General features: G+C 43.4%; 1 protein-coding gene across 17 annotated transcripts in view; it reads right to left on the reverse strand.

The window, feature by feature from the left end:
* TNIK (TRAF2 and NCK interacting kinase) overlaps nt 1-12959 on the reverse strand; it is a 409008-nt gene extending 396049 nt beyond the window's left edge. For 13 of the 17 annotated variants that reach the window (XM_005546378.4, XM_005546377.4, XM_074031396.1 and 10 more), the window contains exon 1: nt 12588-12959. In XM_005546378.4, the coding sequence (XP_005546435.1) occupies nt 12588-12644 (57 nt within the window). In that variant the 5' untranslated portion in view covers nt 12645-12959. The remainder of the gene's footprint in view (nt 1-12587) is intronic. The other 4 variants (XM_074031398.1, XM_074031397.1, XM_045385097.2 and 1 more) reach the window with 1 other exon arrangement.
* Nucleotides 12960-13187: the final 228 nt, after the last annotated feature.

Genomic DNA, 13187 nt, shown 5'->3' on the forward strand with positions numbered 1-13187 from the left:
CCTTGGAAATACCTCTTACGACACCACTATGCTCATGAAAGACAACTTGTGCCCTAAACCAAAGGCTTCTGGGAAGTCTGTGAGCCTCAGGGTGATAATATACCAGATGATTCTGATGTCACGACAAGGTCCATAAATCAAACGATGGCTGTGTGAGTCACTATTGGCAGTGGCTTTGGGCCAGTCAGTCGTAAGCTCAACCACTTAGTAGCTCTACGATATTTGGTAAACTAATTGATTTTTCGGAGTCTTATGTGTTCATTTATAAATGCTACACACCTACACCACAAGAAACTGGAAGCCAATCTGGCAATATCAAGAGCCTTAGAGATCATTCACATACTTTCATTCTAAATTCAATTTCTAAGGAGTTATCCTAAGGCAACAGAGATGCACACAAAGACATATATAAGGATGTTTATTGAAGCACTATTTATGAGTTGGAAAGTTAGAAATAACTTCAAGCTTCATCAACAGGAACTGGTTAAATATATTATGATTCATCTCCACAATAAGATGTTAAGCAGTCTAAAAAAATGATTACAAAGTTAAGCACTGACTGAATATTTTATTACATGTTAAATTTTTTAGGCGATAATAGTATTGTGGCTATGTATTTTTTAAGTACATAAACTACTGAAATATTCATAAATAAAATAATATGCTGCTTTAAAATAATATAGGGGAGAAGGTGGGTAGGAGTATAGATGAAACAGGATTCATTATGGGGGATAATTGTTCAGTAGAGAGATTATTAACCCTTTTATCTACTTTTTAATGAGAGTTTTATTGAGCTTTAATTCACATTCTGTAAGACTTACTCTTTTGAAGTGTACAAGTGACTTTTAGTATGTTTCACAGAGTTGTACAAACTTCCCCACTATCTAATTTGGGACATTAGCAGTCACTCCCTGCCAGCAAGCATTAGTCTACCTTCTATCTCTATGGATTTGCTTATTCCAGACATTTTATATAAATGGAATCATACAACCACTTGTCCTTTCATGTTTGGCTTTTTTCACATAGCATAATGTTCATGTTGCAGTGTATATCAGCACTTCCTTTTATTGTAGAATATTCCATTGTAAGGATATACTATACTACGTTTTGTTTATCCGTTCATTGGTTGATGGACACTTGGGTTCTTTCCTCTTTGATGTTACTATAAATATTCATGTACACATTTTTTTTTTTGCATGAATACGTCTTTAGTTCTCTTGGGCATATACTTAGGTGTGGAATTCCTGGGTCACAGGGTAACTCTATATTTAGCATTTTGAGAAACTGTCAAACTGTTTTCCAAAATGGCTGTGCCATTTTATATTCCTATCAGTAATATATGGGCATTCCAATATTCTGTCTACTTATTATTATTATACTATAAGTTCTGGGATACATGTGCAGAACGTGCACGTTTGTTACATAGGTATACAGGTGCCATGGTGGTTTGCTGCACTCATCAACCCATCATCTACATTAGGTATTTCTCCTAATGCTATCCCTCCACTAGTCTCCCATTTCCTGACAAGCCTCAGTGTGTGTTGTTCCCCTCCCTCTGTACACGTGTTCTCATTGTTCAGCTCCCACTTACAAGTGAGAAAATGCGGTGTTTGGTTTTCTGTTCCTGTGTTAGTTTGCTGAGAATGATGGCTTCCAGCTTCATCCATATCCCTGCAAAGGACATGAACTCATCCTTTTTTATGGCTGCATAGTATTCCATAGTGTATATGTGCCATATTTTCTTTATCCAGTCTATCATTGATGCGCATTTGGGTTGATTCCAAATGATTGCTATTGTGAATAGTGCTGCAATTAACATACATGTGCATGTGTCTTTATAGCAGAATGAATTATAATCCTTTGGGTATATACAAGGTAATGGGATTGTTGGGTCAAATGGTATTTCTGGTTCTAGATCTTTGAGGAATTGCCACACTGTCTTCCACAATGGTCGAACTAATTTACATGCCCACCAACAGTGTAAAAGCGTTCTTATTTCTCCACATCCTCCCCGGCATCTGTTGTTTCCTGTATTCTGTCTACCTTTTAAGTTTAAATTCCCCATGAAAAAAGTTTTAAAAGTTATGCCATAGAAAAAGATTAATAGCATGAGAAAAGGCTATTAGGTTTAAAAAATAGGTTACATATAGTATGTACAATATTATCTCCACTTTAAAAAAAAAATCTATTTAGCCATGCATAGGAAAAAACTACTAAGCCATACACCAAAGTGCATATGTGGTTATCATTAGGAATCATAAATTTAAATAATTTGAGAATTCTTTTTAGTTTTTCTCCATTTTCCAGATTTTCTGCAATGACTATTCAGAAACCATTGCAATGACCATTGCTTTTATAATGAGAACCAGAAAAGCCTTTCAAAAATTAAATAAATTTTTTGGGAGGCCAAGGCGGGTGGATCACCTGAGGTCAGGAGTTTGAGACCAGCCTGGCCACCATGGTGAAACCCAGTCTCTACTGTAAGTATAAAAATTATCCGAGCGTAGTGGTGGGTGCCTGTAATCCCAGCTACTTGGGAGGCTGAGGCAAGAGAATTGCTTGAACCCGGGAGACAAAGGTTGCAGTGAGCCGACATGGTGCCACTGCACTCCAGCCTGGGTGATGGAGTGAGACTTTATCTCAAAAAAATGAAATAAAATAAATAAACAAATTTTTAACAACTCGGCAATCTTAGTCTTTGCTTTCTTTCGCAGTCTCCATTTTTTGGGCCCCGGAGCCCCAGGAGTCTTCATAGCTTCTCACTCAGGTTAAGATACGGCACATATTTCCAGCTTCTACAGGTGGCCTCTTTGCATATAGAACTGTAACTTTTATTTTCAACATCTGAAACACTGCTAATTACCTATATTGATTAACTTAGCTGAGTTCTCCTTTACCATCTAATTAGATTTGGTTTCTTCACAGTGGAGCACAGGCTATCTTCAGTGTGTTCTGTACATACAAGCAACTTGGTAATCATCTTTGTATCCATACTTTGTTAGACTGGTTTTTGTGTTGTGGGAATGACCAATTCCCTAAGAGGTCCAGGATGTTGGCAATCCAGTTGAGGGACATGGCATAACGGGACCCAGCACTGCATTCGAGTTTCATCCTTAGACAAGACAAGTAACTTCTCTTAGCCCCAATTTCTACCTACAAAAGAGGTAAATTGGATCATCAAGCCCTAGAGAGACAGATAGATAAGTAGATATATAGACAAAGATATGCAAACACAATCCCCCTTTACTTTTCATTTTACCCTTATCATGGTTTTAGGGCTTTATCCTACTTGTGCCTTTTATCAGAAGGTGCCACAACTTATTTTTTGGAGATATGCGGTGTAATAAATAAATAAGATCCCTTTTAAATGAATTAATTAATTTCATTAATACAATTGATATTTATTCAATCAATATTTATCATGTGCCAGACACAGTTCAAAGCACCAGGAATGTGGTGCTAAACATGCAGGCAAGATCCCTATTCTCACAAAACTTATCAGGCTCCAGTTGGGACAGCCAGATTTTTTTAATAATTCAGATAGTCACAAGTGCCTTAAAGACAATAAAGCACTGAATTGGACAGTTTCCGGGTGGGAGGGAGTGTTACTTTAGAGATATATGGCAAAGAAAACCTCTCTGCATAGTAAGGAACCTCTAAGAGGACCCTCAGTGACGTCTGCCTTCTGGTGTTAGTTAATATTCTTGTGTAGTCCCCTTCGAAATGAATAGGGCTGACTTGGGTAGCCAAGTCAGCAGAGGTACTGCAGCAAGGATTACTCTGTCTGGTAAAAGTGGGCGCCATGTTATGAGGATGCTCAAGCAACCAATGGAGCCACCTACGTGGGGAGGAACTAAGGCCTCCTGCCAACATCCAGCACCACATAAGTAAATCATCTTGGAAAGAGATCCTCCAGCTCCAGTCAAGCCTTCAGAAGATAATTCACCTTGCCAAAATCTTCCTGCAACTTCAGGACATACCTCATGCTAAAACCACCCAGGGAAGCCGCTTCTGAATCCCTGGCCCACAGAAACTGCGAGAGATAATAAATGGTGGTGGTTGTTTAAGCCACTAAGCTTGAGGGTAGTCTGTTATGCAGATACATAAGTAATAATACAGACCACATCTGACCTTAGACCTAAATAATAAGATGGAGCCCTCCATGTGAAATTTCTGGCATGGAGAACTACAAGAATGAGTTTGGCATGTTCACAAAACAGAAAAAATCAGTGTGGCTAGAGTGTAGTGAAAGACAAGTGCAGACTCTCTTCTCCATCCAGCCATGGGTGTAGAAACCATGCCAGTGTTGTCTTCAGCTCAGCCCCAGCAACTAGTAGCACCCAATAATCAGGTACTGAATGAGCATATACACGAACAAATGAATGAATGAATGCTGGATACCATGTACATTTCTTCCCCTACAGTTAATCACATTTCACAGAATCACAGAACACTGGATCTGAGTTTACCCTGAACCCAAATTTGTATTTTCTAATACACTAATCAAACAAATGTTTGTAATATATGCAATGTATTGTTAAAGTCTACAAATTTCCTACTTAATCCATACGCCAAGGTTCTAATTTCACTAACTAGAGAGACAGCACTTGAAAATCTAGGGTTATTTCAGAGTCTAAACCTGGGTATCCAGCAGCAACACTGTAAGGGAGTACCCAGCAGAAGTCACAGTTGGGCCTTCATCCTATCACTCAGTCTTCAAAAACTAGAACAACACTTTAAATTATAAATCAGAATCTCAAGGTTGGAAAAAAATAGCTCATTTAAAAATTAGAAAGGGGTATTACTTTCAGTGGCAACTCCCAGCTCATTGAGGTCCATAGTTTGCAATCTCTTGGTATCCCCAACAGGTAGAGTAAGAATCCATGGCTGTTTAAATGCCCTCAGTCCTGCCTCTGGTTCCCTTACATATGCCAGGAATATGCATCCCAGCAATAGAAATTGCTGGAGGTGACTTCCAGCAATTTTAGTCGAAACCACTCATCTTACATGTGACAAAACTGAAGCTTAGAGGGTAAGGTGTCAGAGCCAGCTTTATGACGCTGGGCTCTAACTCCCAGCTGTGTGCCTCATTAAACCTCACCATCTCCCAAACTCTCTCTACCCACTCACTGCCAGCTCTGTCAAGACAAAAACTCAACATTGTCTTCCAGTGGGCCACCCTAGAAGCACACCCTTTCCCACCCATCTATTACTGTTTAATCAAAATAGTAGTCGTAAACATTATCAGATTGTTAAAATAATTGAAACACACTCCAAACACACACACACACACACAGACACACACGCACTCGCCTTGCAATTCTAACCTGCGGTATTTTAAATCTCTCAAAACTGAGAATAAGACGACAATGGAGAGAACATTTTCTTTGGCAGAAAAATTCTAGAAATAGGAATACCTACCCAGGACCAGACATAGTATTTCTCATAATTGGTGCCCCTGGAATTGTACTCAATGTAATTAGCATCCACTGGAATTGTACTCTACATAAAAGGTGTCCCCAGGAGTCATGCAACATAGACTATAAGATAATTCATGATCCCTGAAATTGTGCTATGGTCAGCACAATTTCAGCACAGGCCCCACCTTTCTGAGGTTTCTATACTCTTTCTACATAGCACCACCTCCAGCCCTTCTAAAAGGGTTGCACATTATATATTTTGTTAATTCAAAATTTATTTGTTGAACGAACGCCTGCTGTGTAAAGAAAACTGGTGAGGATCCCTAAGAAAATCAAACGTTGCCTTCAAGAAGAAAGTGTCTAGTGGTGAATATAATCCAAGACAGAAAGTTCTGAGTGTTATGAAAGAGGTGTGAGGTCAGTTCTGAGACAGTCTATGAGTGGGAGGGACAACTTCTGAGAGAAATCAGAGACTTTCGTGGAAAAGGTGGTCTGTGAATGTTTCGTGTTGGGGAAGTAGGTACAGAAACGAGACTAAGACAGAGCGCCCCCTACAGAGCATCCAGTGGGGAATGAAGTTGTTCCCTAACGCAACGGCGGGGTGGTCGTCAAAACTGCAGAGCTCTGTGGGAGGCCGCTCTGAACTGCTGCTGGTCTTAACATGCTAAAGAGTTTAGTTTTTATTCTGTCGACTAAGGAGTCAGAGAAGGCCTTGAATAAAAACAACCAGATTGAAACTGTGCGTTAGGAAGACTCACGTGGCTACAGTGTAGGAGAGACCAGTCAGAAGAAGGCTGGTAGTAGACACACAGGAGGAGAGGGGTCCTGTCGCGGGTGTTGCCCAGGGGACAGTACCTACGGCACTTGCAGGGAACAGTGGAGACAAGGGGACCCATATGATAAACATTAAGGAAAGAATTTTAAGTTGGGGTGGAATAAATAAAATACGTTTTGAGAAGTTGAGGGCACCCCCGTGAGACAACCAGGACATGAAAAAGAAGTGGATAGAATCATGTTTCGCTAAAGGGAAATAAGCTTCCAACCAGACTGGAAGGAATCACAAGCGGAATTCATCCAACATTTTCTACTTAAGTCCTCCCTCTCTCTCCACTAGAGACCTTATATTTATATGTGCAGAATAACATTTCATTCAAAAAAATATCATTAAGATTTTCTTAGAATTCTCGGCACACTGCTAACAAACCAGTTTAGGCCCTGTTCTCAGAGAGCTACTTCCCCCACAGAAATGTAAGAATCAATTTGACATTAAAGCATCTTTCAGACTCAAGTTACTCCAAATTCTATCAGGAAGGGAATCAGAGACTGGTTGTGCTCAGCTGGGCATAGCGGCCATGATTCAATCACGGGAGCGCCCGGCTGGGTGGACTTTAGAACCACTATCACTGAGAGAAGGAATGGCGTCGAAACAAGAAGGGCACGGAAGATTAATTCCAGGGCAGAGACACAGAAAGAAGAAAGGCCCAACAGGCAAGACTCGAAATTATAAGACATCAAAGAGTTTTACAGATAAGGGGGAAAAAAGTGGTATTTCCTGAAACAAATGTACTGGGTACTCTCTCATCAACAAAATATTCCATGACCTCCTAAGTAGATACTGAAGCAAACAGCAAACCATGACTTACACTGGCTTCTGCACTAAAGATTACTCCAGTTAATAATGAATAATGAAAATGACTGTGCATATTTATCTGATGTTCTGATAGCTACCAGCACACCCTACTTTTTATGAGGCAACGCCATTGCAAAGAAAACACCTGTTTAGTATCTCTGATAAACATAAATAATATTAATGAAAAGACTGCCATGCTGTTATCATTTTGAGATACTGTTATTAATTCATGCAACTTTACTAAAATCTCATTTTAGACCAAATTTAATTAAGTGCTCTGGAGTAATGAATTAATAACATTTCGAGATTTATTTGAGCCCCATGAGAACCTCTCACCAGAAAGTTTTAAATACTGGGCCATCAGTGTATCATCTTAGGTGTCCACTCTACCTCCCAAGGGAAAAAATAAAACTTTGGGAAGGCAAAGGCATAATCAATGTGTTTGCATTTGAATAATCAGTAACATATAAAGAGGAGAAAAAAGTTTTTTAAAAAAAGTTTTTTTAAAAAAGAAAGTGTTTAAAAAAGAAGGTTTTAATGAACAATGCTGATAATTGATACTGGTTTCGAAATACATTAATCTCCAAAAAGCTTCGGGACTGTGCTTACCTCATATTTAATGAATGCTAATACTTGGGGGGCAAAGCTCAATTCAGGCCATCAGAGAAACATATAAGGTCATATTGGCACACAAAAGGAAAAAGGCAGCTAAGGTCTGTTGAAGTGCTATTAAAAACAGTCGGAACCTTCTGATATCTTTTTCTCAGGATTATTTTCCTTCTTTTCTTAGTCTTCTTTTTTTTTTTTTTTAACAAGATGTCACCCTGTCACTGAGGCTGGAGTGCTGTGACACAATCACAGTCTCGACTTCTCAAGCTCAAACTATCTTCCCACCTCAGTCTCCCAATTAGCTGGGACCACAGGCACACCCCACCATACTGGCTTTTTTTTTTTTTTTTTTTCTCCCAGAGATGGAGTCTCCCTACATTGCCCACGATGATCTGAAACTCCTGGTTTCAAGCAATCCTCCCACTTTGGCCTCCCAAAGTGCTAGGATTACAGGTGTGAGCCACTGTGCCCAGCCAGGATCATTTTCTATTAGATAAAATCATTGCAATCGAATGTTGATGGGCTCAATTTTCCCACTAAATTCTACTTAACCATGGGATAGCATATTTGTATAGTGCTGTATGGTTTTTAAAGCATTGCCTTAAACACAGTGTGTGAGAAAGGCAAACAGTTGTGATCATTCTTATTAACTATGGTTAAATGACCTACCCAAAGTCACAGAATGAGTAAGAGGTGGAGATAGAACTGGGGAGACAGGGTTCATTCCACTCCATTCATTCATGCATGCATTCATGTACTCATTCAACTAATGGAGACTATGGCTCCAAAGATGAACAAGACCTAGCCTCTGTCCTCAAGAAATCCACGGTTTAGTAAAGAAACAGAAAGGAAATCACACACCAAGTAAAACATGAGCATGAAACATGTAGCAAAGGGATATAAGCAAGGCTTTCAGATGAGGTCAATTCTTAAATCTGGGTTTCAATGGAGAAAGGAATGGCTAGGGAGTGAGGGGTAAGGGGAAAGACAAGCATAGGTCATCTAATTTTGTTCAAATACAAAAGTGTATGTGAGTCCTGGCAGAAGCTGAGAGTATGAGGTCAGCAGCAGCCAACTCCTGGCCTTGAATGCCTTACCCTGTGGGCCAAGTTAAGGACAGCCAAGGTGCTTAGGTCCAGAAATATGCTAATCTCCAAAAAGCTTTCTGGGCTGAGCTCACCTCATATGTAATAAAGCACACTGGTGGCAAGTTTCATCTCTTTTAACATTGAGATGTCCTGAAGCAAGAATGACTCAAGCCCCAGGTTTGAATGAGTAAATTGTTTGCTATAGCCTATGTATGTATATGCACATTTTCATACCCCCACATGGATACAGTTTATATCCATAATACTACACATAATATATGTATCCACATAGATAATACAAAACATATACAGAACTTTATAAACGTCACATGCGGAGATATCTGAATAATGTGTATGTCTATACTGACCCCTTAGGACATGCTCTGATGGACACAGGTTATTCAGAGAGGTTACCTGTGCAGGACAACCATGTGTCCTAGGTGATTTCAGACAGTCGTTTGCCCGCAGAGTAGGCACTGAACCAGGGCTGGACAAGATGAATTCCAAAGGTGGCCTAAAGCTCCATGGTTTCACGTATCACAAACTTACTTGCATGAAGTAGTTTCACCATTCTCAATAAATAAAATTCCCTGACCCTGGTGAAATTATTCCTTTCTGCTATTCTTTTGTACTCAGGCAGAAAATGTATTATTGATTTCTGATTCAGCCACAGAAAGTGTGACTTAGAGAAAAGAGCACTGAATGAGGAGTCAGGAAATCTAGATTATTTGCTCAAACCACGCTCCTGGCTGTCCCCTCCCATTGTTACTGTGTGACCTTGAACAACTTACTTCATATGCCTCTGGGCTTCAGTTTCCCAAGTGTTCAATGAAAGGAGTGGCTGAGTGTTCTACAATTCTCTTTCCAGCTCTAAATCTGTAAAACAATTCCAGCCCATCCCTCAAGATTTAGTTTATCTCGGTGAGCTCTAAAAATCAGGGCTAAAACTGGATTCAAATTACCTATTTTCTAATCAAAGAAGATTCTGCTTCACTCACTTTTAAACCATGCAAATCTTGCATAATTTAAATGATCAGTGCTGTCATTGGTTGCTCTGGTTTAAATTATGCATTGTTGCTATTTGGGGAAAATTTAGACTGGGTCCAGTCTGGGATCACTGGCTGAGAACAATAAGCCCCCAAAGTGAGAAGGATAAAGGCCTCTCCAGACACGATCTGCTTTTAATGCATTGAGCCCAGGGTTTACAAAAAGAGCATTGACTGTGTACATTAAAGAGCCACCGAAACAGCAAGGGACTGGTAAGTCTGCAGCAAATTCTCCCAGAAGCCACTGACCTTGGCTGCATTTCAGGGGTCAGGCATTCCCCAGGAGGGGCTCAGCAGGCAGGCTTTACCAAGGGCTTAGGAATAAATGAGACATCTCATCTAGATGAGGCCACCTCTCCAAATGTGGGAAGGTGGAGATGATCTGCCCTCTGATTTGTGGAGATTACCTATGTGGCCTTTGGACCCACTCCAGCAGGCACACCTCACCCACAAGACTGGTCAAAGACCCTGGCCCCACATCTGCAACTGTCTCCACATCTGCATCTGCATCTAAGTCTTCTAGCCAGCAGTTCCTGGTCCCCAAGCTAGCTGTTGCCCTCTCTGTTTCCACACCTCCCAGCAGGCAGAAAAACAGCAGCAGAGCCCTAAGCTGATAGCCCAGGCCACAAAGAGCAATTTCAGTGCATTGTGCAAAGATATGTTTTCAAAATACAGATCACAAGAATGCACACCCCAAGTGTGATCCGCAGTCATCCGCCCGGTGGCCCTCAGCGGTTGCTCTCGTGCCTGCAGGCTCTGTGCTTGGTATCTCAGAAAACCTTCCCGAGGAAAAAGCCCACAAGGGACAAGTCCGGGCCCAACTTAAAAATCACATCAGACTGCTTTCCAGTAGAGGAGCAAGGTGGAGATTCCGGCCCAGGGAAATCACCGCAAACCCTGCACATTGTTCAGAACCTTTCCCCCTTTGCCACTGCCCCCCGCCTCCGCCACCCCGACCCCCGACCGACTCGCAGCACCCCACCCCCAGTCTGGGCCATCCATCCACCTGATTAACCCGCCGGCAGCAACTCCCAGCGCAGAAAGTAGGGCAAATGAACACACACAGTCGGTAAAGCAGGAAGCCACAGACCTGGCCAATGCACCCACCCTGTTACCAACCCCACCCCGCTGCGCAGGGGGCAGCCGGTTCTTGATGTGGCATTTCCACTCCAGGGAAATAGACAGCTTCCTGTAATAATGCATGAAGGAGCTTCGGCTGCCCAACTATCAGAACAGCCCATTTCAAACGGCATCTCTGTTTCTTCTCAACTCCTTACCTGCCTTGCTGAAGCCTCACCTCTTGGCCCAACAGATTAAGACGAAGAGAGAAAGCGTTATTAAAAGAGATGTGGAGGAAAAGGTTTAATTAAGGAGACCAAAGAGAAAGTACCACTTTGATCACAAAGGTAGCACTTTAATATAACAGTACAGAAAGAGGCAATGTCAGAAGTACTAGGAATCCAGGTAAATGGCCCCAAGATTCAGCATCAATCTAACAATGTATTCCTCAGGAGGGCGTGTGAACTTCCATACTTCATCCATCCTGGTGTCTCCCTGTAGAAAGCCACCATCAATTCCTTCTCATCCACCCTCCATACATCAAGTACATGCACTCGCTATTTTTTAAATTTTATTTTTGGTTCGGGAGAGGAAGAAGCAGTCCTTAAATTGGTGTCCAATCCTTCTCAGACACCCGCTGCTGCCACCATCCCCACCCCTCACCCCTTCCCAGCAGGCAGCATCTAATTAAAATGACAAGAAAGCTCTGCCCCCTTCCCCGAAGGAGTGTGTTGGGATCGGGAGTTGGGGGTGGGGAAGCGTCAAGGCAGCACTGGGATTCCTGGTATTCTGATCTCAAAACAACAGCAAAATGGATTCTGTATCAGTGATGTCTTAGTCAATACAATGAAACGGCGTCTGAGGTAATTCACGTGAAGGTAAACGCAAACCAGTGGGGCTGGGGGGAGGGAGGTGCTCTACAAAGGACCGGCCACAGACACGGGGAAAACACACATACACACACACACACACTCGCACACACTCCAGGGAGTTCCGGTCTGATTGAGGAAAAGCAGAAAACACATCCCTTTCACCTGCTTAAGTTCAGCCATAAAACTGAAACGTTACAGCCACAAAGTCAGAAAGCACAGGCAGGGCTGAGTTAAAGCCATAAATAAAGGTGAGTGGCAGACTGGCATTTAAGGGAGCGCTGAGAGGGCGCCCGGGTGCGGGAGGCAGAAAAGGGGGAGGGGGAGACAGTTGCCATCTACAAGACAAGCATAGCAATAACTGCCCCCTTGGAGCGGCAGGTTCGGCTTCGCGGGGACAGTCAGCCTCACAATGTCATCTTGCAGGTAGCTGGAAAACGTGAGGAGCCAGTGCCTTTATTCACGCTGGCATTCTTTTTGCAGAAGGGACAGTTGGGTCTCGCTCCTTGGCACCAGACAACTGCCCGGGGCGTGTACACACGTACACACCAACACACACACACACCTTTCATTTTACTGCTCTTACACCGGTATAAGATGAAAGCATAAGCTCCACGAGCTCCACGAGCCCTCGGGAGAGCCTCGGCCACGGCCAAAGGAAGACACGTACCGCACAGCCCCTGCCGTAGGGGCTCAGCCGGGAGCACCTCAGCAACCCCGAATCAAAACGGGAATCCAGGTTCCCTCCCCGACGCATTCTCCCGCTGCTGTCCCCCAGCCCCAGCCCCTGCCCCCAGTCCACGCACCGAGCCCATTCACCCTGACCCAAACCACTGGAAAGAAACCAGAAAACATGTCCTGCTCACCCTCAGAGCCGAGAGATCTATTTCATCCAGGCTTCGAGCCGGGGAGTCGCTCGCCATGTCTACTTCTTCGCTGGAGAAATGGACCAAAACCACCCCCAAGCTTTTCCCTTGGAAATTCCACCTTGGTCTATTTCACTCGCGTCCTCATGCGGGTATCGCGCCAGAGGCCCCGGGCCCAGCCTCCCCCGCCCACCCCAGCCCCACAGCGCCGGATCCCGATCCTCCGCGCGTCGGTCCGCCGGGTCCGGGAGCCCAACCTGCGCGGATCTCCAAGCCCGGAGCAGCGGTGCGTGTGGGCTGAGCGCCCCGATCGGCTAAGGGCGCTGGGGCTGCGTGGGTGTATTTAAATGGGACATGCTTCTTTGCTTGTGCGTGGATGGCGGCTGCATTGGCTGTTATAATGAGACACATCAACTCCTCCACTCAGCGGGGGGAGGGTGGGGGTGGAGAACCACACAGAACTGTCTATCACCGCTTCCTGGGAGGAGTGAAGGGGGTGGGGGGGAGGCGGAGGAGGCGTGGTCTTGGACTGGGGAGAGGCCGCGCTTCCTGACCCGGTCCCTCCCCGCCAGCGTGGAGGGGGGAGGGGCGCGCACCCTT

This window comes from Macaca fascicularis, chromosome 2 (genome assembly GCF_037993035.2).
Source record: "Macaca fascicularis isolate 582-1 chromosome 2, T2T-MFA8v1.1".
Classification (NCBI taxonomy): Eukaryota; Metazoa; Chordata; class Mammalia; order Primates; family Cercopithecidae; genus Macaca; species Macaca fascicularis.